Here is a 24,950-nt window from a genome sequence, read left to right on the forward strand (position 1 = left end):
CAATGGGAATTCAAATTCATCCTTTTGGATTTGTGAATTGAACACGTAGGTGATTTAGAAAACCTTAAATGACGTGCATAAGTCAAACTAATATCGATAATTACTCAGTAAATTCTCTATCTTTGAGGCGAAGCAAGATTAGTTTGACTTAAACTTGGCCACTTAAGCTAATGGAACAATTAGGGTCCCAAGCTAATTAGTTCCTTGAACGAAAAAGAGAAGGATGAAGAAGCACAGAGAAAGTTAGAGGGAGACTTTTATCTTGAGAGCTAGAAGAAGAGAAAGTTAGAGAAAAGAAAGAGAAGTAGGAAGAAAACCAAAGGGAATTCACATTCATCCTTTTGGAGTTGAGAATTGAACACTTAGGTGATTTCGAAAATCATAAATGAGGTGTTTAAGTTAAACTAATATTGTTCAGCTACAGTTACCCAGTAAATTCTCTTTCTCAGAGGCTGAGCAAGATTAATTTGAGTTAAACTTGGCCACTTAAACTAATAGAACAATTAGGGGCGCAAGCTAATTAGTTCCTAGAACAAAAGAGAGAAGGATGGAGAAGCACAGAGAAAGTTAGAAAGAAACTTTTTTCTTTAGAGTCACAAGAGATAGTTAGAGAAAAGAAAAAGAGAAATAGGAAAAAAAAAATCGTTTTCGATTTGAGAATTGAACACTTTGGTGATTTCGAAAATCATAAATGAGGTGTTTAAGTTAAACTAATATCGTTCCGCTAGAATTACTCGATAACTTCTCTTTCTTAGAGGCTAAGCAAGATTTGTTTGAGTTAAACTTGGCCACTTAAACTAATGGAACAATTAGGGGCCCAAGCTAATTAGTTCCTAGAACAAAAGAGAGAAGGACGGAGAAGCACAGAGAAAGTTAGAGAGAAAATTTTTTCTTGAGAGATAGAAGAGATAGTTAGAGAAAAGAAAGAGAAACGGGAAAAAAAATCATAGGGAATTCACATTCGTCCTTTTGGGCTTGAGAATTGAACAGTTGGGGAATTTGGAAAACCTTAAATGCGATGCTTATGTTTAACTAATATCGTTAAGTGGCAATTACTCAGTAAATTCTCTTTCTTAGATGCTAAGCAAGATTTGTTGGAGTTAAACTTGGCCACTTAAGCTAATGGAACAGTTAGGGTCCCATGCGAATTAGTTTCCTAGAACAAAAGATAGAAGGATGGAGAAGCACAGAGAAAGTTGGAGAGAAACTATCTTCTTGAGGGTAGACGAGAAAGTTAAAAGAAAAGAAAGAGAAATAGGAAGAAAATTAAAGAGAATTCAAATTCATCGTTTTAGACTTGAGAATTAAACGCTTAAGTGATTACGGAAAACTTAAATGATGTGTTTAATGTTAAACTAAGGTCATTATGTGACAATGACTCAGTAAATTCTCTTGCTGAGAGGCTAAGCAAGATTAGTTTAAGTTAAACTTGGCCACTTGAGCAAATGAAACAATTAGGGGCGCAAGCTAATTTGTTCCCGGAACAAAAGAGAGAAGGATGGAAAGGCACAGAGAAAGATAGAAACTTTCTGCTTTGAGAGCCAAAAGAGAAAGTATAAGGGAAAAGAAAGAGGAATTGGAAGAAAGTCAAAGGGAATTCAAATTCATCCTTCTGGGCTTGAAAATTTAACACTTAAATGATTTAAGAAACCATAAATGTGGTGCTTATGTTAAACTGATATCGTTAAACTACAAATATTCAGTAAATTCTATTGCTCAGTGGCTATGCAAGATTAGGTTGAGTTAAACTTGGCCAGTTAAGCGAATGACACATTTACGGGACCCAAGCTAATTAGTTACTAGATCAGAATGGAGAAGCATGGAGAAGCACAGATGCTCTATTCGCCGGTATGAAACATGGAGAAGCATATTGATGCATCCTGTACCATTTGTTTGTAGCCGTTTATTTTAATTGTTCTTTCAAATGAAATACTGTTAAGGTTGACCCATTCACGGTCAACATTTTATGCCTATAAAATAAAATCGATGTGCTTCATTTAATTGCTGGATTTCACCATCGATTATGGCTACTACGTTCCGATTTTCGCAATGTCGTTCATATACTCCCAGAACAAAATTAAATTTTAGTCACCGCTAGACCACATCCAGTAGATCCGGTGTTTCCGGACGACGTTATTTTAAGCGAAAATGGAGTTATTTTAAAAAAAAAACGATTCACGTCTAAATCGTTTTGTGATTCCATCTGGAGGATTGAGGATTTTCAACCGTTTGATGAGCCGCACTTTTTCCATTTTGACTTGCCCGAAGTTGGTACTGAACAAGATGAACGCCTTGGGAGAAAATTAAAGCTTGTAGGATTGTATATACAGGGTGTAGTTTTACGTCAAACTGGCGGGCTCTCTGAGGTTGCCGCCGATACGCCTGGCTTGGAAAGCGACATGCGTGATGCTCCAACTCAAATTGTGGATTTCGATACATCTGGTATATTTGACAACAGACAATGTGAATTTGTCGTTGTGTTGGATCGCTTTCCTAATCCTGCCTATACGCCTAAATTTGAAGATATTTTCCAGTGGTCCAGTGGTGACCCACGAACTGGTTGTATGGTCAGGGGCACGGAAACAAATCGTTTTGTTGTATTGCAGCATGTGCCCGTTTCAATGCCGCCGCAAACTAATGAATATGCAGCCATTAGCCGTCAAGGCGTTAAAACATTTATCAACATGGGAAACAATATTGTATTCGAATTCCGGGATAGTGGTGGACTTCTGACTGGCGCGTATAATAATATTGTAAAAAACGCAATTATTTGTTATTTTGTGTGGGAATGTCGCACAAAATCGTTTGTAAGGGCGCATTTGAATTGTAGATTGAAATAGTGTTATTAATAAAATAGTTGATTACAATTTATTTTACATTGGCCTCCGTTGTACATTATGTTTTTGGGCTGATGCTGATCCTTCCACTGCGGCCTTTACAGCCTCTGAAATTAATTTAGACACCTCATCCGTATTCAGTCGTGATGATTCGGAGTTATTGGATCCGACCTCGCTTACTGATGGGCCTATGTCAATTGGGCCGCTAGGCTGATTAATTGGCCCAGTGTTGATTATTGATGGGCCGCTGGTCGGTATAATCATGTCGCGCCGACTGAATGATTCGGGCCCATCCCGAATAGAACTTGATGACAATCGTGCCACCATTATCCTTTGGGCCGAAGAACCGTATTGGCCCATTGGTGCTGACAATGTCATTATGGATCGAAAATGTGATTCGGAATTACAGCGTGTTAGTCTTGCCTTTGCCATTTTCCGCTCCACGTGCCAAATATCCACGTGGCTGTTGTTGAATACTTTGGACAAAACAGTTATTAATGGCGGGCCGATAAGCAATTTCATCTGGAAACGATGATGTTTGGAAAGCCAATGTGGCTTTCATTTTGCAATATTTCACACCGTCGTTGATGTTTGTTTGTAGCAATTTGTACGACGCTGTTCATGGGCATCTGTTCTTATCTGCGGCAGCATATGCGTTTCCATAATATGTGATGTCTACTAGGCATGTAACTGGAAAAGTAAAGCGAGCCTGTAATTGATCATCCGCTCGTAACCGTGTGTCCCGTATTTCGACTTCGATGCGACCAGTAGAATTAAATGGACATTGTGGCCTGTAGCTTAGCTTGCATTTGTCAATTATCATTGACTTGAATGTGAACTTCTGCCACATTGCATCTCCTATCTTTGGATTTGCTATTGATATATTAGAAATCGGCAGGTTTGATGTCGCGTCTATGATTTCGGTTTCCAAATCCCCTTCCTCGTTCTGGTGAAGGTTATTTGTAAGATCAGCTTGTTGTATTTCTTCTGACATTGTGCTAGCGTAACGGTCTGTTTGAATTGTCAGACACACAATTCTCTTATGCCGTATGAATGCCTAATACATATTCTTATATATCCGAGTTGATAGAGTTGGGAGAATAATTAATTTAAAACGACGTCGCATTGGGCATATGTGAGGAAGATGTTCTTGTTTTGAACTCTAAAACGACGTCGCATTGAGGCCATAACTCACTCTCAATGACGTCACTTACTCTCTCGGATGACGCAAGTCACTCGCTAAAAATTTTACTGGTCTTAGAGAGTGAGGGAGTGAGTTATATAGGTGCCTAGGAGCGTCCCACTAATATTACCTGGGACGCTCCCCCCCGCACCACGTGTCGTCCCCCGATTGGTGCTCCTATCCGCATTTTGTGGCGTGTTGTCGGCTAGCGTCTCTGCTCCGCGCCCAGATCTGCGGCCAGGATTAAAAATCTAAAAAGGCAAGCGCAAGCGAGAATTTTGAATTTAAAGAGTGGGCCCATTTGGGGCCGTGTTGATGCATCCTGTACCATTTGTTTGTAGCCGTTTATTTTAATTGTTCTTCCAAATGAAATACTGTAAAGGTTGACCCATTCACGGTCAACATTTTATGCCTATAAAATAAAATCGATGTGCTCCATTTAATTGCTGCATTTCACCATCGATTATGGCTACTATGTTCCGATTTTATTTTATAGAAAGTATAAGAGAAAAGAAAGTGAAATTGGAAGAAGTCAAAGGGAATTCAAATTCATCCTTCTGGGCTTAAGAATTTAACACTTAAATGATTTAAGAAACCATAAATGTGGTGCTTATGTTAAACTGACATCGTTAAGCTACAAATATTCAGTAAATTCTATTGCTCAGTGGCTATGCAAGATTAGGTTGAGTTAAACTTGGCCAGTTAAGCTAATGACACATTTACAAGGCCCAAGCTAATTAGTTACTAGAATAGAATGGAGAAGCATGGAGAAGCACAGATAAAGTTAGAGAGAAACTTTCTTCTTGAGAGCTAAAAGACAAAGTTAGAGAAAATGAAAGAGAAATATGAAGAAAATTATAGGGAATTCAAATTGATCCTTTTGGACTTGAGAATTGAACACTTGGGTGATTTTGAAAACCTCAGATGAGATGTTTAAATTGAACTAATATCTTTAAGCTACAGTAACCCTGTAAATTCATTTTCTTAGAGGCTAAGCAAGATTAGTTTGATTTCAACCTGGCCACTTAAGCTAACGAAACAATTAGGGGCCCAAGCTAATTAGTTCCTAGAACGAAAGAGAGAAGGATGGAGAAGTACAGAGAAAGTCAGGGAGAAACTATCTTCTTGAGAGCTAGACAAGAAAGTTAGAGAAAAGAAAGAGAAATAGGAAGAAAATCAAACGGAACTCAAATTCAACCTTTTGGACTTGAGAATTGAACACTTAGGAGATTTCGAAAACCTTAAATGAGGTGTTTAAGTTAAACTAATGTTGTTAAGTTACAATTACTCAGTAAGTTCTCTTTGTTAGAGGCTAAGCAAGATTAGTTTGATATAAACTTCGCCACTTGAACAAATAAAACAATTAGGGGGCCCAAGCTAATTAGTTCCTAGAACGAAAGAGAGAAGGGTGGAGAAGCATTGAGATAGTTAGAGAGATACTATCTTCTTGAGAGCTAGAAAAGAAAGTTAGAGAAAAAAAAAAAAAGAAATAGGAAGAAAATCAAGCGGAATTCAAATTCAACCTTTTGGACATGAGAATTGAACACTAAGAAGATTTCGAAAACCTTAAATGAGGTGTTCAAGTTAAACTAATGGTTCTTAAGTTACAATTTTTGGTTGAATAAATTAAGTTACAATTACTCAGTAAATTCTCTTTGTTAGAGGCTAAACAAGATTAGTTTGATTTAAACTTCGCCACTTGAACAAATGAAACAATTAGGGGGCCAAGGCTAATTAGTTTCTTGAACAAAAAAGAGAGAATGACGGGGAAGCGCCGAGAAGTTAGAGAGAAACCTTTTTCTTGAGAGGTAGAAGAGACAGTTAAAGAAAAGAAACAGAAAGAGGAAGAAAATCAATGGGAATTCAAATTCATCTTTTTGGATTGGAGAATTGAACACTTAAGTGATTTGGAAAACCTTAAATGATGTGCTTAAGTCAAACTAATATCGATAATTACTCAGTAAATTCTCTATCTTTGAGGTTAAGAAGGATTAGTTTGACTTAAACTTGGCCACTTAAGCTAATGGAACAATTAAGGTCCCAAGCTAATTAGTTCCTTGAACGAAAGAGAAAATGATGGAGAAGCATAGAGAAAGATAGAGGGCGACTTTTATCTTGAGAGCTAGAAGAAGAGAAAGTTAGAGAAAAGAGAGAGAAGTAGGAAGAAAATCAAAGGGAATTCACATTCATCCTTATGGAGTTGAGAATTGAACACGTAGGTGATTTCGAAAATCATAAATGAGGTGTTTAAGTTAAACTAATATCGTTCAGCTACAGTTACTCAGTAAATTCTCTTTCTCAGAGGCTAAGCAAGATTAATTTGAGTTAAACTTGGCCACTTAAACTAATGGAACAATTAGGGGCGCAAGCTAATTAGTTCCTAGAACAAAAGAGAGAAGGATGGAGAAGCGCAGAGAAAGGTAGAGAGAAACTTTTTTCTTTAGAGTCACAAGAGATAGTTAGAGAAAAGAAAAAGAGAAATAGGAAAAAAAAAAACGTTTTCGATTTGAGAATTGAACACTTTGGTAATTTCGAAAATCATAAATGAGGTGTTTAAGTTAAACTAATATCATTCAGCTAGAATTACTCGATAACTTCTCTTTCTTAGAGGCTAAGCAAGATTTGTTTGAGTTAAACTTGGCCACTTAAACTAATGGAACAATTAGGGGCCTAAGCTAATTAGTTCCTAGAACAAAAGAGAGAAGGACGGAAAAGCATAGAGAAAGTTAGAGAGAAACTTTTTTCTTGAGAGATAGAAGAGATAGTTAGAGAAAAGAAAGAGAAACGGGAAAAAAAATATAGGGAATTCACATTCGTCCTTTTGGGCTTGAGAATTGAACAGTTGGGGAATTTGGAAAACCTTAAATGCGGTGCTTATGTTTAACTAATATCGTTAAGTGGGAATTACTCAGTAAATTCTCTTTCTTAGATGCTAAGCAAGATTTGTTAGAGTTAAACTTGGCCACTTAAGCTAATGGAACAGTTTGGGTCCCAAGCGAATTAGTTTCATAGAACAAAAGATAGAAGGATGGAGAAGCACAGAGAAAGTTGGAGAGAAAACTATCTTCTTGAGAGCTAGACGAGAAAGTTAAAAGAAAAGAAAGAGAAATAGGAAGAAAATTAAAGGAAATTCAAATTCATCGTTTTAGACTTGAGAATTAAACGCTTAAGTGATTTTGAAAAACTTAAATGAGGTGATTAATGTTAAACTAAGATCGTTATGCGACAATGACTCAGTAAATTCTCTTGCTGAGAGGCTAAGCAAGATTAGTTTAAGTTAAACTTGGCCACTCGAGCAAATGAAACGATTAGGGGCGCAAGCTAATTTGTTCTCGGAACAAAAGAGAGAAGGATGGAGAGGCACAGAGAAAGATAGAAACTTTCTGCTTTGAGAGCCAGAAGAGAAAGTATAAGAGAAAAGAAAGAGGAATTGGAAGAAAGTCAAAGGGAATTCATTCTAATTCATTCTTCTGGGCTTGAGAATTTAACGCTTAAATGATTTAAGAAACCATAAATGTGGTGCTTATGTTAAACTGATATCGTTAAGCTACAAATATTCAGTAAATTCTATTGTTCAGTGGCTATGCAAGATTAGGTTGAGTTAAACTTGGCCAGTTAAGCGAATGACACATTTACGGGACCCAAGCTAATTAGTTACTAGAACAGAATGAAGAAGCATGGAGAAGCACACATAAAGTTAGAGAGAAACTTTCTTCTTGAGAGCTAGAAGACAAAGTTAGAGAAAATGAAAGAGAAATACGAAGAAAATTATAGGGAATTCAAATTGATCCTTTCGGACTTGAGAATTGAACACTTGGGTGATTTTGAAAACCTCGATGGGATGTTTAAATTGAACTAATATCTTTAAGCTACAGTTACCCCGTAAATTCGTTTTCTTAGAGGCTAAGCAAGATTAGTTTGATTTCAACCTGGCCACTTAAGCTAATGAAACAATTAGGGGCCCAAGCTAATTAGTTCCTAGAACGAAAGAGAGAAGGATGGAGAAGCAAAGAGAAAGTCAGGGAGAAACTATCTTCTTGAGAGCTAGACAAGAAAGTTAAAGAAAAGAAAGAGAAATAGGAAGAAAATCAAACGGAACTCAAATTCAACCTTTTGGACTTGAGAATTGAACACTTAGGAGATTTCGAACACCTTAAATGAGGAGTTTAAGTTAAACTAATGTTGTTAAGTTACAATTACTCAGTAAGTTCTCTTTGTTAAACTATTTTTAAGTAATGTTTGTTTTCATTATACGTATTCCCACCTTAAAGCTAAGTCTCGTTTAACACACTATATTTTTATTTTATATTTCTTACCTTTCCATTTCTACCTACAATTTGTAACGCCCCAACTTCTGAGCCGTTAAATACGTACAATAATACAACACAAATAGGATAGATAACCAAAACATCTTAATATACATATATAACCAGAGTTAATATCACATATAATTCGTTTATGTTCCATTATAGGATTATCAAAACATTGCCAAACCAAAAGTCAAAAGGAGAAAAAAAAAAAACTACGAGTCTAAGTCTTCATATGAACCATAACTCTAACACTTATATCTTATTTTCCTTCAAATAATCTTCACCACCTGGCATGGCACGCCATGAGCTTGGAATGCCCAGTAAAAACACACACACCCCCATTTCTTTTATTAACCAATCAACTATACACAGAACAAATTGGGTAACATAACATACAATATTACAATAAAGTTCTATGAATTAGTAGTTAGACTGGACATCTAGAATCCCCCAAAGAGATCCTTCTACCCAACCACAAGGATTGAATACCGGACTATTCAGAACTCCCCTTTTTGCTATTTTGCAGACCTTATCACCTATGCATGCCCACCTCCCGGTTATTTTACTGATCAGTGACATTGATGGACCTCAAAAGGGACGGCCAAACAAGTGGGCTCGCTTACACCCAAATCGTACCTAGGGCTCGCTTATAAAAGAGTCTAATTATGTAGAGTACACAAATTTTTATTTTTATATTAAATCTATGATCTAAAATTTATATTAAACAAATCAACAACTTCTAATTAAAGATATAATCTATAAGTTATCTGTTTTAGAAGGAGCACCAAACACACTCGTATATATGTCACTTCATAACTGGTTCCGATTTGCCAGTGCATGCGGAGAAGGGTCGGTAAAATATAGGTGTAAACTGGGTGTACATCACACAGGAACAAAACCGACAAAATTCTCAAATACGACCGTTTCAATTTGTGATAAACGCAGAGAGACCAAATAAAATTTGTTTGGTTCCTATATCGATGAACTAGGGTTTCGATTTAGTGCGGCGACGAGGAGATGAGGAAGAGCAAAAGACGATGAAATCTATTAGGTTTCGTTGGTAATCAATGGTCTAGGGCTTGGATTATGGTGGACAATGACGACGACAAACCGACGACGAAATCAACAAATAGATGGCCGGAAATTGTCATCGTTGTGACCTGTAAGTAACTTTTTTGATTGTTCATCGAAATCTACGTTCCAGCGATTGGGATCGTGCGATTCACATCGCAAATCGCTATGATTTCTGGTAACCCTGGTTCTAGTGTTTAATTTGCCACTTAATTGACACATAAGATGTAATACTTTTCTGTTTTGTTCTTACGTATTTGAATTGCACGCGATGCGTGTGCCAACCGCTAGTAATTTAATATTCAAACACAACCATTTAACATAGAAAAACTACCTGGCCCAGACAGTCATCAATCTTTCCAATCTCAAACTGGAGCGGAAAGACATGGTTGATTACTAAGAAAATAAATAAATTAGAATTAATTAAATAGTTTGGGCCTTCAATATAATAAATAAAAGTTCAAATTTTCTAAATCATTACAGGATTTCAATTAATTTTCTCTATAGACATTTTCTTTGATGTAAGCCTCAATCCATTTCAATTTTAAGGGTATGTTTTATTGTGTTGTTCCTACTTTGTGGCATATACACGATGACTAATTTTTTTGCACCTCATTTTAGTTTTTTTGGTGGTTCCTTGAAGCTCAATGAATTTTCCAGTGCTGGAAAGTGAATAGTGTTGGACCAAAGAGAGAAGTGAGGGAAGAAGAACAGATGGGAGAAATGGGGAGTAATTTCAATTCAATAGCCGAGTCAAAATTCCTAAACCATGACATAAAGGCCTATTTATAGTCAACCATACCCTAATTAAGAGTTACCAAAAATGTCATTATTAATAGAACCAAGCCAAGAATTCCTAAAATAAAATAATACTAAAATAGATTACCAAATCTTCAACTCAATTATTCCTCCTATGCCTTTCTATTCCCCATAATTAAAGTTCCTCAATTTCTATGGGCAAATGCTTTTCTGCTTTGTTATATCATTTGAGTCATTGGTCGATACAATCTAAGCTTTGTTCTTCATCTGTTGTCATTTACATGTGCATGTATGTTTGGTTTAATTTTCGTTTCTATCAAATATTTGGCTGACTATTTTATGTTGTCTTGTTTATGGGTTTTGCTCGTTCTGTTTCACACATTGTAGTTCATAATCGAGATGACACTGAGCTTTAAAGTGTATATGTGGCTGCTAATTGCTTCTAAATATATTCATGTTCTTTGTATATTATGTGTGCATAGGTGTGCACTTGTGGATTTGTGCTCATATTCATTGCTTCAAGTTTTCATATCCCCGAATTTAGGACTCTACTAAGCCACTTAGCATACTGATCATGGATGCAGAAGGGATACCTTTGGAGCCAGACAAAATGAAGGAACAGGTAGTTGCAGATCCATTTCCTTTCAACTAACTCTCTGTTTTTGGCTGAGTTTAAATAAAATGTATTTTGATAATAACAATTCTTTTCGGATTCTGTTATCAGCCTCTTTCAGCGAAAGATGAGAGGTCAGTTTCTCCTAATGCTTCTAAGGATGCTGGAATTGGTCATTCAAAGGACATTGCTGATCAATTGGGACCTCTTGGTTCATGTGGAGATCACCATCTCTACCCATCTAATATCTATGCTCCTCAGGCGCAGGCCATTTACTATAAAGGTTAGTTTTTACACATGGGATTGTTTGGCATGCTTTGATGGTGGACCAGCCTGAACTGAGCATTGAGATGAGAACATGCATGCTGTTTTTCCACTGCCTTTTTTTTTTTGATGGGCCAATATTCAGCTAAGATATTTTTCTATTAAAAAAATAAAAATAAAAATAAAAATTCAGAGAAGATATTTTTGTAATACTTGAACTTAACCATCAAACATATTCACTTCTGAGGCCACACTTCACTGTGTTTGTATTGCGCTTTCCAAGAACAACGCTCAAGGTTCTAAGTGAAATTATCGTTCTAGGAAGATGAACCATCGAATTTGTAGTTGGTTGGCAAACAAAATACATGGCAGTGCTACACTCCCATGTCATTGTTTGAGATAGTTTATGTTCATCTAGTTGGGTTGAGATCTCCTAAGTTCACCATATTGCATTTTGCAATTGAAAATAAATTGAACAATTTTTGCGGTTTCTTACATTGATAAGATCTTAATTTAATACCAGAAATATCACGGGGGATCTGAATGGATTTGCTAGTATACTTAATTATTGTGAGAATATATTAGTATATATTCTGTATATCTTTTATATTAGGCATGTATGATTATAGATATTCCTTTGATTGTGTAGATATTCTCCTTTGATTGTGTAGATATTATATTTTCCTTTTTAGTCTTGTCTTATGGCTATATAATTCAGTTTTGTACTTTGTAAGAATACATTGAATATACAAGTTGATACTGAAACTTACATGGTATCAGAGGTGGTTGTGAAACCCTACACTGTCAATTGAAGAGTGTTGTAGGCCTTTTTTATTCCATTTTTTTGATTTGGGCTTTGTTGGGTGATTGTTGGAATTGCGATCTGCTGTCACCAGAATCGCAAGTCATTGGGTTGAGATCGATCTCCTTGGTTCAGTTTGGTTCGCGATCTCTCTCTTTGGTTTGCGAGATTTCTGGCCTTGTCTCCATAGGTTGACTTCGTTACCTATCTCCTCTAGTTCATCTGGTCATTAGCCCTGTTTGGTAGAGCTGTGGGAAAGTGCTTATAGCTTATGCCTAAACAGCTTATAGCTTATAACTTTCAGCTTAAGCTGATTTCCAGCTTATTCTTAAAGCATCTCCTGCCCCACTCAAAGAATAAGCTGATTTCTGACTTCCACAAAGCTATAAGCTAAACCAAACACATCAAAATAGTTTAAATTAAGCTGAAAGCTGAAATAAGCTGTAAATAATTTCTGCCAAACAGGCACATTTAATCGCACTTCTCTAGTTCGTTGGTCTCTCTCTGGCTCTTGCAACCCCCCCTCTCTCTCTCTCTCGTTCTGGTCCAAGACCTCTCTAGGAGTCGGGTTTGGGTTTGGTTATTTACCCATTTGAGGTATTATCTTTTGGTCAGTGTTGTTATTCACTTGGCAACACTGTTCTTATTTACCTATTTGCATTTATATCCTTGTTTGTGTTCTTGTTAGGATTACTATCTTGTTCTTGATAGTCCATTCATCATGTTGGATGATAAAATTTTGGCCATCAAATGCAAACTTACCGGTGCCAACTATGCCTGTTGGCCAAGTGTTACGAAGAATTTTCTTCTTAGACGAAAAAATGGGAATATATTTATGATTTTGTTTCTCGTCCATCAAACCCAAGAAAAGATGGATATCTAGCTACTTGTGGCACTTGAGATTGTGATAATGCATAAGTTCTAACCTGGTTTCACAACTTGGTTTAAGACCATATCGGAATGATCTTTTCCAAATACAGCATTGCCAAAGAGGTATGTGATGCTTATTGGACTCCATGTTTCATCCGTGGTAGAGACTGGGAGCTTGTGGAGGTGATTATCATATTTTGATTGGTCTTGGTGGTTGTTTTAGGCTTTTTTATTTTTGTCTTAGTACGTGTCTCTGTTACGAGATTATGTGTTTTATGTGGATTTATTTTGTTTACTTGCCCATATATGTTCTCTAAGTTCCCATCTATTATCTTTGATGGTGGGGTAACTTGGGTATAAAAAGGATATATGGGCAAATTTGGGTTATATTTGTGATTTTCTGTTGGTCCCTTGCAATTGCGGGGGTTTGTTATAGCTAGTTATTTTTGTATTAGCTTCATTCCTTCCTTTTTTTTTTTTTTTTTTTTTTTTTTTTGGGGTGGGGTGGGGTTGGGGAAGGGGGGGGGGGGGTGTGTTGTTTGTATTGCCTGGGGTATGCCCCTCATGAATGTGTACATTCTATTTTATGACTTACCTACCTAAAAAAAAAAAAAGAGATGGGATTTTTTACTGGGTATGTAGCAGCAGTCTAATTTTGCCAAACATTATGAATTGGAATTCGCTATTCAGGCTGCTCGTTAGCGGGATTAGTCTATTCAGGATTTCTACATTGAGATGACAGGGGTCTAGGTTCAGTTGGCCCTTATGGAATCATCTAGCCTTAAGATACTTGATGATTATTTGCAGTTTGGAGAGGAAGGTTGTTTGGTGCAGTTCTTAATGGCTCTTTCTCCTTTGTATGAGGCTATTCGGGGTGGTGTTCTTCACCGTTCTTCTCTTCCTTCTGTGGATGCTATAGTTCGTGAGCTTCTCTCCAAGGAAATCTGTCTCAAGACAGCTAGTTAGGTTCCATCTTCATCTGTCTTCCTAGCTTTTATTCAGTTTTCACTGTTATCAACCCCCTCTCCTAATCAATTCTAGATATCTGTTGATCCCAAGAAAGGGCCCCTGGCCTCGGATCAGTGTGCTTTCTATCATCAAAGGGGCCCTTGGAAGTACAACTATCCTAAGAAGGGACGTCCGCCTGCTTCTACTTAGTAGTCTTAGTTCAAAGCTCCTTTGAGTAATTTTCAGCCTCCAGTTGCTTATACTGCATCTGCTCTGGCTCTTGATCCTAGCTTGGCTACCTTAAGTGTTTAGATTGCTTAGTTTCAGCATATATTGTCCACCTTCCAGCCATCCTCGTTTGCGTCCACTATTACCTTTCTTCATTCAAGTTTGCTTGATTCTTTAGATATCTCTCATTCAGTTTGGATATCTGACTTTAGTGTTTCTCATCATATGACTTTCCATCTCTCCTTACTTCATAACTGTATTCCCCCTTCCTTTCTAGTTGCTGTTAATGTTGCCAATGGGTTTGATATGTTTGTTTTATCTATTGGGTTTGTACTGCCTTCTGCCATCCCTTCTGTCTTTTATGTACTTCAATTATCTGCCAGTTTGTTATTATTAGTCAGCTTGATGCTTTCGGTTTTGATGATATCTTTTCTTCTTCCATCTGTTGTGCGTATGATCGGATGTCCAAGAAGCAGATTGAGATCGATCATAGTGTTGGAGATCTCTATGTGGTGGAGAGCTTGCATCTACATATAACTACCTCTCCGGTTTCTTTTTCCTCTTTTCAATTAGATTCTCAGTTGAGTCCTTTTTATTTGTGGCACTCTAGATTAGGTCATTTGTCTATTAATGTTTACGGTCGTTAACTCAATCAGGATTGTTAGCCATAGTTTCTCCTAGTCAAATTATCGAATGTGGGGGTGTAAACTTGTCAAAATGACTGCATTACCTTTTAATAAAAGTACTTATATTTTTGTTATCCCATTTTCTCTTGTGTATACTGATGTCTGCGGATCTCCTGTTTTCACTAAAAGGGGTTCTGCTTACTATGTGTCTTTTGTTGATGATTAGACTGCTATAATTGGATTTATCTTATGACTCATAAATCTAACTTCTACAAAATATACCATATATTTAAGTTTATGATCACTACATTGTTTTGGTCTGCAATTAAATTGTTACGGTCTGACTTGGGTGGAAAATATTTTAAAATTGAGTTATATGAGTATTTAGCCACCAAATTTCCTGTACTAATACATCCGCCGAAAATAATCGAGCTGACCCTCTTTGCCTTTGTTCTGGCTCCGTTTTGGGGTGTGCCAGTTCTTACTGCTGCTTTTCTTCTCAACTGTATGCCTACCTTCGTTCTTTCTGGTCGTTCTCCTTATGAGGCTCTATTTTCTTAACTTTCCAATTACTTGGGTCTTCTTGTTTTGTTCATCGTTCCCGTAAACATAACATCAAACTTAGTGCCCGGTTTGCCCTGTGTATCTTTTTGGGTTACATTCTTATTCAGAATGGCTATAGCTATTACGATCCTGTTTCCCGTCGCCTTTATGTCTCTTGCCATATTGTCTTCTCGAAGGTCTTACTTTCAGCTTCCTATCATAGCCCCGGTTTTCAAAAAGGATTTGGTTCGCATTGATCCATTTCCTTCTGAGGTCCTTCCTAATGAGTACATCTCTGTTGTTCCCCATGAGCTTGTTCCCTCTTCTCCTCCTACACACCCCTTCTGCTGAGTACATTTCTACTATTCCCTATGAGTCTGTTTTCCATTCTCCTTTTGTTCCTTCTCTTACTCTGTTGTTAGTTCATTCTCGTTGTAAAGCTTCCCTGCTACTGGTTGTCTCTTCCCTTGTTGTTGATCCTCCTGCTTTTGATGACACTGATCTTGATGACCATTGGTATCCCCTTTGCTATTGTAAACATATAGTCAAATTTAATTTTGCTAAAACATGTTTTTCTTCATATTGAACCTTCTTGTTTGCTATTCATTCTTTTTCAGAACCACGATCTTACAAGAAGGCTTGTCAAGATTCTAATTGGGTTCGAGCTATGGAGGATGAGTTGTTCGTATTGCAGAAGGCTGCTGCTAGCAAGAATCTGGTTGGTTGCAAATGGGTTTAGTCAAGACTCATTATGATGGTTCTCCCGAGCTCTACAAAGCTCGTGTAGTTGCCAAAGGTTTCTAACAGGAGTATGGTATTGATTATGAGACTTTTGCCCCTGCCCCTGTTTCCAACATGACTACTTTTCGTACTTTGATTTCTGTCGCGGCTGTTCGTCATTGGCCTCTATCAGATGGTTGTTAAGAAAGCTTTATCTTACTGAGGAGGTTTACATGCGTCCTCCCTCAGGCCTTTCCACTTCTGTAGACAAGTTTGTTGTCTTTGGTGTGCTCTGTATAGTTTGAAGCAATCTCCTCGTACTTGGTATGATTGCTTTCAGACGGCTATTACTCAGTTTGGGTTTCATCTTTGTGCCCAGGTTTCTACTTTGTTTCTCCTTCATACCTTTGCTGCTTTTGTTGCCCTGTTACATTATGTGGATGATATGAGCATCACTGCTCTAACTCTTCTGCTATCTCTGAGTTCATGCCACATTTTTTTCGCACCTTTGAAATGAAGGATTTGGGCCATTTGCGGTATTTTTTTGTTATTGAGGTTGCCTATTCTCCTAAGGGGTATTTTTTCTCTCAAGCCAAGTATGCCAATGAAGTTTTTCACTGTGCCAGTTTTTTTGATACTCCCATCGAGCTTAATGTGAAGCTTAACACTATTGATGGTATTCTTCTGGATGATCCTACTTTATATTGAGAGCTGGTGGGTTGCTTGGTTTACCTAACTGTCATTTGCCTCTATCTTGATTATGCTACTCGTGTGATTAGCTAGTTTGTTTCTACTCCTTATTCTACACATTGAGCTGCTTTGGTTCGGAGTCTTCGCTACCTCCGTGATACTATATTTTAGGGCTTACTGTTATCTTCTATTCCTCTTTGGATTTGGTGGCTTATGCTGATTTTGATTGGGCTAGTGATATTAATGATAGCAAGTCCACTTTTGGTTTCTGTAGATTTCTTGACGATTCCTTAATCTGTTGGAAGGGCAAGAAACAAACTGTTGTTGCTCACTCTATTGTCGAAGCTGAGTACTATGCTATGATTCATGCTGCTGCTGAGATTGTCTTTTGGCTTAGTTGTCTCTTGTCTGATTTGGGCATTCCTCAATCCTCTTCTACCTCTCTATATTATGACAACTGAAGTGCTATTTAGATTGCCCATAACACTGTCTTTCATGAATGGACGAAGCACATTGATATTGATTGTTACTTCGTTCATTAGCATCTGCAGTTTGGCTCTATCTTGCTTCCTTTTGTCACTTCGGCTTTGCAACTTGTTGATTTTTTTACCAAGATTCACGCCACTGTTCGGTTTTGGTTTCTTCTTGACAAACTCTTAGTGTTTTATGCTAAAACACCTTGAGCTTGAGCGGGGGTGTGAGGATATATTAATATATATTCCATATATCTTCTATATTAGATATTCCTTCAATTGTGTAGATATTTTCCTTTGATTGTATAGATATTCTATTTTCCATTTTAGTCTTGTCTTAGGGCTATATAAACCAGTTGTGCACTTTGTAAAGAATACATTGAATGTACAAGTTGATACAAAAACTTACAATGGGGTGGTTTGGCAACTTAGATTTAGGATATTTTTTTGGTTAAAATTTACAAAATGACAAAATAGGCTAAAATAGCTAATAAGATAAAATGTCACATTAAATCTATAATTATTTCACTTTCACAAACATCACATCCAACTACAAAAAAATCCAATCATCTTCCCAAACACAAAAATTTTAGCTTACTAAAATAGCCTACTAAAATAGCAATTTCTCAAACACCTACAATGTTGGGGTACTTTTTAATGCAGCATGCAAATAGCTTAATGCAGTTCTGAGATTTTGTAGATGGCATGCAAAGCTTTTTGGGTTTAATGGCCATGCAAAATCTTCTATTCACTCATTTTATGATACAAAATTAGATTCTGGTAATCATTAAACCAAGTTTGTAGCTTGCTGTAGTTGGAAAAACTGGTATGCTCATCCAGAATTACAGAACTAGTTCCTTTTTATCTTTTGAATAGTTTGTACATAGGTGCGATGATTTGCACTGCTTTTTGGACCCTTTATTATGTAGTGATGTAAAGTTTTTGATTATTGACTTCAGATCATACCTTAGTTTCGTGGAACTGCAATTAATTCTGGAACTTTTCAGAGTATTGTCCAGGTTTGTGATTAAATATCACATGCAGCTAGCTAGTAGGTAAACCAGCTTCAAATTTGAAGTTTCATGGTGACTTTCATGGTCACCATTCAAGTATGTAGTGTGTGTTCATTCACAGGTGTAAGATCATACCATAGTATAATTTTTTTATAATTTTTGTGTGTAAGATTTGTATTTAATATTGCTTAAATAAAACAAGAGCTAATGGGTTGAAGCAACTTAATAATAAGAACATCTGCACACTTCATTACCTATCTTCAAGTAGTGTGTGTGTCAGTAGCACGGATATTGAGGTACACCACTTGAAAATCGAGACTACATGGCATGGACACATCAATATATTTTATATGTATATATGAAAATAATATCATTTCTCCATTTTTTTATATTACAAATACATCTATATTTTTTTTTGATTAGCAGCAGAGAAGTTTTATTAAGACTAGAAGAGAAGATAAAGAGAGGTACGTAGGAGGACAAGAAGTCCTCAAAGAAAAGAAAAGGAAAGAGAAAATATAACACAAATACAAATCACATTCAACTCTCCAGTCACTAAAAAGGGCAGTCCTAGTGCACGAGGGTCCTGCCATTACCAAGTTTGGGGATCCCCCTACTGAGGGGCATTACTAAGCCCCTCGCACTATCAATTCCCCCTCCCAAAGCATTACCAAATAAGCTGTGGGTGGGACCCACAGGTGCACTTGGTAAAAAAAATAAATTTTTTATATAAAATAGATTAAATCCGCTTACTATTTTCCTAATCGCATCCAAAACTCAGCCAAGTTAATCCCCCTCTGAGGGGGATTACTAAGCCCCTCGCACTATCAATTCCCCCTCCTCAAGCATTACCAAATAAGTTGTGGTTGGGACCCCCAGTCATAGCAATCCAATCCCCCTCCCATGCTGATAAACAAACATGACCTGAAGTTGATCACTAACATCTAAAAACACAAAGTAAGTATTGCCCCAATCCATCGTTGCCAATCTAGATACTATCCGCCAAAAAGCGAAAGCCATAAGACAAAGCGAAAATAGATGATCAATGCTTTTCTCCTCTATCCTGGACATAACATACCGCTATGGACATAAATAGCAATTGGGTCTTCTAATTTGAAATATGTTTATGGTGAGTTTCTTACGAGTTTTTTCTCCATGCAAAAAGATTTAGACCATGTTTGTTTGGATGGTCTGGATAAAGGAGAATTGCAATGCAATGGATTGTTAGCCTTGGTATAGTTCCTGGATTATTTGGTTGGAAATTATGTGTATACAATGTTTGTTTTGTCATGGGATTAGATGTTTGGAAATGACTATTTTAGTGAATCTCATGTTTGATTAGGAAATTATATAGAATGATAACTTCTCAAAAAACCATTTTGTCTTTTGAATTGTTTACAATGGCAAATGATGAATTTGAAGTATATTTTGTTTTATTAAGACAACTTTTAATTTTATTTAAATACAACATTAGAATTATATTTTCATTTATAATTTTGCTAATACAAAATAGGGAAAAAAAAAAAAGAAAAAAAAAGAGAAGACCATTATATATTATGAGATTAATTTACACATGTTTAAAAAAGTTTGTGTTTAAATATTTTTGTAAGAAAAAATGAAGAAAAGAGATGTTGTATATTGTCTTTATTTTGAACATTAGAAGTATATTTTCTTTTATTATTTTGCTAATAAAAAATAAAAAATAAAAAATAAAAAATAAAAAATAAAAAATAAAAAAGGGAAGACATTATATATCATGAGATTAATTTATACATGTTTAAAAAGGGAAGACATTATATATCACGAGATTAATTTATACATGTTTAAAAAAAATTCAACATGTTTAAAAAAATGAAAGAAAGAACTATTTTATACTTGAGGGTCAATTTCGTCATTTAACTAGCTAATCTTGAGGTTACCCAATGGGATTGAGTTATGCCACATATGGGGGACTGTTAGTTTGACCTTTACTTTTCTAACCAAACGTTGGACTATTTGTTCCATTGGACATGGAGTTCAACCCCATGGCTTTATCACACTAAACACACACACCCCCTTACTATAAGTGGTACATTTGCTCTCCAAATCATATTTTGAGGTTCAAACAATGGTACATCTGAATCATCAATAATCTTATCGAAGAAAAATTTACAAGAAAATATCTAAGAAGAATGAGCAGTTCAAAATCTTTACCTATAACAACTATTCTCGTAGTTAAGAATAGATAACAAAGAAATGAGCTCAACAACTTTACGATCATTCAAGTTTTTTAAAAAATTGAACTATACAATTGGGGAAATAAATGATCAAATGAATTCTCACCCCTCTATACATCCTCTCCAAAATGAATGGGATTGGATTCTCTCAAGTTGGCCATCCAACTTGAGAGTGTTTGGGCTTGGTTTGCCCATTTTGGGGTTGACTTTAGTGAAATATGTTTGAATCATATTTGTTTCAAAAAATGGACAACAATTATAATATCAGGAGTAGCCATTCATCTGTTTTAATACAAATGTGATTCAAACATATAGCTACCGATGTCCGATTATCGTAATTTTTTGCATGAATATTCTATTCAACAAGTACTAAAAAGTGAATGGTTCGGATCATTGAGATCGGCCCCTAAATGGGCCTACCAAGCAGAAACACTCTCAAGTTGAGATGGCCAACTTGAGATAATCCAAACCCAAATCGAAACAAACAAACAAACAAACAAACAAACAAATCGAGAGAAATAAGATACACCTTGAGAGATAAATTTCCATGGAGATTTGGAATTCTCCCAATTATGAAGCAAAGCAACAAATAGAGTGCTAAAATGCTCAAACAAATTGGATAGGCAACAAGAAGGTTGTCTTTGGATGACATGAATCAAAGACTAGGAATAGGTATATCTCATTTATAGGAATCTCATTCCAAGTGAGGGAATCAAATTCTTCCTTAGTCTAGGAAACTGAGTATGTATGGATTGAGAAGTCAAGAATCATATTCCCATTCCAATATTATCGAAATCAAGCTTGTCAACGGATCATATTTGAACCGGATCCAATCTAATTCGATTATAAAACAATCCGAATTTGAACCCGATTTGATTATGACAACTCCAATAAGAGATCATCCAAATCTGAATGTTGTATACTCTTATTCGAATTTCACTTTCTTAATTTTTTGGTTATTGTTGGCCATTACTTTTGAAATATAATAGTTCTATATGTACATATAACATTAAAGTATGAAAATCAGACCGGGTTGGATCATATTAACTCTGATCTGTCAATAATTGGATCAATTGGATTCGGATTTTATTGGATTATAGCATATTCATTAAAGAATTCTGATTTTTTGGATCAGATTCAGATTGAATTTGGATTAGATATATAATTTCTTTACGTGCCTAATCCAAATGGTGGAATAATGGAAACCTGCCATTCCCCCGTGAGATTCTTGCCATCCAAACTTAACTCTAGGGTGATACATTGACAGTGGACAAGGAAAAAAATTTCGTTTAGTTTCTATCGAAATGGTTGAGATATTTTTATTTTCGAGAAAATCAACATGAAACTTTAGTGGAAAACCAACATTCTAGTATTTTCATTGAGCCATAATGAAACGTACTAAATCTCACCAAAACACTGAAACATTCTAAAACAATGAGTTGTCTCATTAGAAATATTTAGTAAGAGCTATTTTTTATTTTTTGGGGGGCTCTTTTGTTAAAAGAAAAGAGATTATAGAACAAACAAAAAGCTTAGGGCTTGTTTGGTTTGTTTTTCAGAAAATTTTTTGGGAAAAATTCTCTATAAACAAATTTTCAAGAGTAATCAAACCAAACAAATTTTTCCAAAAAAAATCTCAAAATTTTGTTTGGTTACCTACTTTCCAAAATCACTCTCTCTCTCATACACATCAAATCAATCACTTTTTTTAAAACTCTCTCCCCAAAACAATTTTCTAAAACTATTTCTGAAAAAAGGCAAACCAAATAAGTTTTCGTACTTTTTATCTCAAAAACTACTTTACAAACACAAACCAAACACACCCTTAATTTTATTAGAGAAAGTAGAAATGATAAGACTAGAGTTAGATAAGTGAATTTAAAACATACATAGGCCAAGTTTGGGAAGTCTCAAAAAAGTCAAAAAGCCAAAAAGTTACTCAAAAAGTTAAAAAGTTATCATTATTCACCAAAAGTCAACAATTACAGCTGCACAACTCCCAATACTAATTTTTCCCTACACATTAATTTATACAATTTTTTAATACACATTTTTCCATGAAAAGTTCAAAAGTTAACCCAAACATTTATATTTTCAACCTCAACTTTTTAGTCTAAAAAGACAAAAAGTGCACTTATTTAGGACATCCCAAATAACCTCATAGTTAAGTGACTTATTTTTATTTATTTTTTGTTATTATAGATGCATTTCCTTTTATAAATACTTGAAATTTTACTTTTTTATTATTTAATTTTATCCTCATTACATTAGAATTTAGCATTTCTTATGTTTTACCTTTCAATGGCAATACCTCATCTCCAGTTAACCCTTTAAACAAATTGTTTAGGAGATTCTATTATTCGTTGATCTTTATTGAATCTTACTTTTACTTCTGTGAAAAATATATAAAAATTAACCTTGTAAACCCAAACGACCTCCTATGCTATGCATACCCTTTAACCTTTGTGTCTTGACTCTTTTATTGCAACACTACGTGCAAGATTTCAAAAAGTTGTAAAGCTTCTTTATGGGGAACGAAAATGAGTTGGATTAAAGAGAAATTAAACATTTTTAAATTTTATTTATTTGTGAGGTTTAATTTAATTTAGAGTTCTATCAGGTTAGTGTTCTATTTTCGGTAACTTGATTTAGGTTCTTCTATTTTGCCTATATATATTGCTTTATACAATAGTTTTAGGTTAGCTTTGGAATATTGATATTGAGTATAAGGTTATGGCCATTTTTTGTGAGATTAAGGTTTTGACTCTTGCGTTCTTCTTCTCTCTATTATTCTTCTCAAAACTTTTGATTTTTTTTTTTTAGATTAATTCTCCATAATTTTTGGTTTTGCAATCAATTACATAGTTGAACAGTTCTCTTAATAGCCGTTCGACATAGTTGAACAGTTCTCTTAAGAGCCCAATTTCGATCTATTTTTCTGATTTAATCCTCGTGATTGCCTTCTTCCTACATCTATCAAACCATTATTATATCCACTTCTTTACTATCCTTTATTCTTCCATCACCATATGTTGTCTTGTCTTGATGGGACCTCGTCAGTAGGGGTGTTAAGCGAACCAAGCTACTCAAGCTTGACTAGTGTTGGACTTGTTAAAAGCTCATTGGAGATTGTCTCGTTGCTTTAGACAATTTTTTGGTTATCTGGGGTTCTTTGTTACGAGTGCCCACTACTTGTGGTTTTGTTAGTGCTGTTGGGGTTTACTGGCATCCAGATGTGAGTGTTTTTCGATTTGGCTGATGCGAGCTAACTCTGACGCTTGATCAGTACCAGGGTCTTCTGCAGATAGGATCTTTTGCAGATGGGATCTTCTTTGGAGCATATTATAGATCCTTTGGTCTCATCTGGGTATTTTAGTAGGCTTTCTAATCTTTTTGGGATTAGAAGGGACGCCCTTTGTCATTGTATCGGTGTTGGTGAGATAGTATTTGATGTGGATTATTTTTTGGATTGATTTGCTGCTGAAACCAGACCTGATGTCTATGCTAGTGATTTTCATGAGGGGGCTAGCTCCTTGGAGGGAGAGGAGTAACGAGATTCTTGGCTTTGTTTTGGTGGTAGAATTATTATTACCACGTGTAAATGGTTGACTTGATGGCCGAGTTGGGATATTTGTGCGCAGGATGAGACTCGGCCACTCGCTAACTCCAATGATGGTTGAGACTTACATAGCCTTGTTGATGGTGTACTTTGATCCATATGCCCCATTTACTGGTTGTGTCGAGTTACTTCATCATTGGCTGGTGAGCCACCCTATTGTGTGTAGACCTCGTCATTACATGTGGTTTCGTATAGATCTTATAGCACATATGGCTGAGAGGCATCGATGATTGACTCCTCCTTGATAGTGTTATTCTTGATAGTCTTGTTGCTACTTGGGCTTGTTTCCTTTGGGCCTAGTTAGTGTGAGGACTAGGGACTGGCCTTTCATTCCATTGGTGGGTTTTGTTGGAGTGGTTCCGTACTTTGGTAGGCGAGTTCTTCGCTAATTCGATCACCACCAGGTTATTCCTGGCGACTGATTTTGTTTTGAGTTTGGCCCTCAGTGTGATGACTTGAGGATTCAGATGGCTTTTGAGGCATGATATCGACGAGATTATTAATCTTCGTCAAGTATGTTAGAGACTCTGATTATTACTAGGGAGTATTATGCATGGCTTGATGCTCAGATTTCTACATTTGAGTTTATATTTTTATGTCATTCAGTTTTGTAGGTGCTCTTTCCTTGAACGGATATACCGATTACGTCAGGACTTTATGTGTTCAATTATAGCTTTCAAGGAATGCTTATCACCGTTCCATGGCTTAGATGCGGTATACTATTTTTGTTTATGTTGAACGTATTGCTGTGTTGGAGTCTCGGGGACTTGAGTTAGAGATTGCTTCCTTGCTCGAGGAGAGAAGTGCTTTGACTTGACGAGTATTTGCTTTATTAGCTCAGATTGATGATTTATGTTCCTGCCTAGAGCGTATTTCTGGAAATTTGGTGACAAAGCAAGCAACTACTGAGGCATCGTTATGGGGGCGTATTACTATGGAGCATCTAGTCGTGGCACTTCGGCGTGGCAGGGATCTAGCCTTAGAGGCTTGTAGCGGAAGGTTTTCTTGTATAGTGTTTTTGGTCGATATGCGGAGTGATAGGCTCGATTTGAGGGGTTTATTGACTTGGTTGCCCGGACCACGAAGAGTGAGCTTGCTAGCAGGAAGGTTCAGGAGCTACAAGATTTTGCTTCTCGTGAGAGACACAAGGCCTTGACTCGTAGAT

At 36.2% G+C, this 24,950-nt stretch overlaps 1 protein-coding gene across 6 annotated transcripts in view; it reads left to right on the forward strand.

The window, feature by feature from the left end:
- The first annotated feature begins 9,121 nt into the window (after positions 1 to 9,121).
- Positions 9,122 to 24,950, forward strand: part of ECT5 (evolutionarily conserved C-terminal region 5) — a 51,990-nt gene continuing 36,161 nt past the window's right edge. Inside the window, exons 1-4 of one of the 6 annotated variants that reach the window (XM_082925320.1) lie at positions 9,172 to 9,492; positions 10,643 to 10,782; positions 10,885 to 11,056; positions 17,897 to 17,956. Coding sequence is in view for 4 of the 6 variants with exons in the window: in XM_082925316.1 (XP_082781442.1) it covers positions 10,735 to 10,782; positions 10,885 to 11,056 (220 nt within the window). In the remaining 2 variants the exon portion in view is untranslated. Of the gene's footprint in view, positions 9,493 to 10,022; positions 10,783 to 10,884; positions 11,057 to 17,896; positions 17,957 to 24,950 lie in introns of all 6 variants that reach the window. The other 5 variants (XM_082925321.1, XM_082925316.1, XM_082925318.1 and 2 more) reach the window with 5 other exon arrangements.

Source organism: Camellia sinensis, chromosome 4 (assembly GCF_055761805.1).
Source record: "Camellia sinensis isolate YWXY chromosome 4, ASM5576180v1, whole genome shotgun sequence".
Taxonomy (NCBI): domain Eukaryota; kingdom Viridiplantae; phylum Streptophyta; class Magnoliopsida; order Ericales; family Theaceae; genus Camellia; species Camellia sinensis.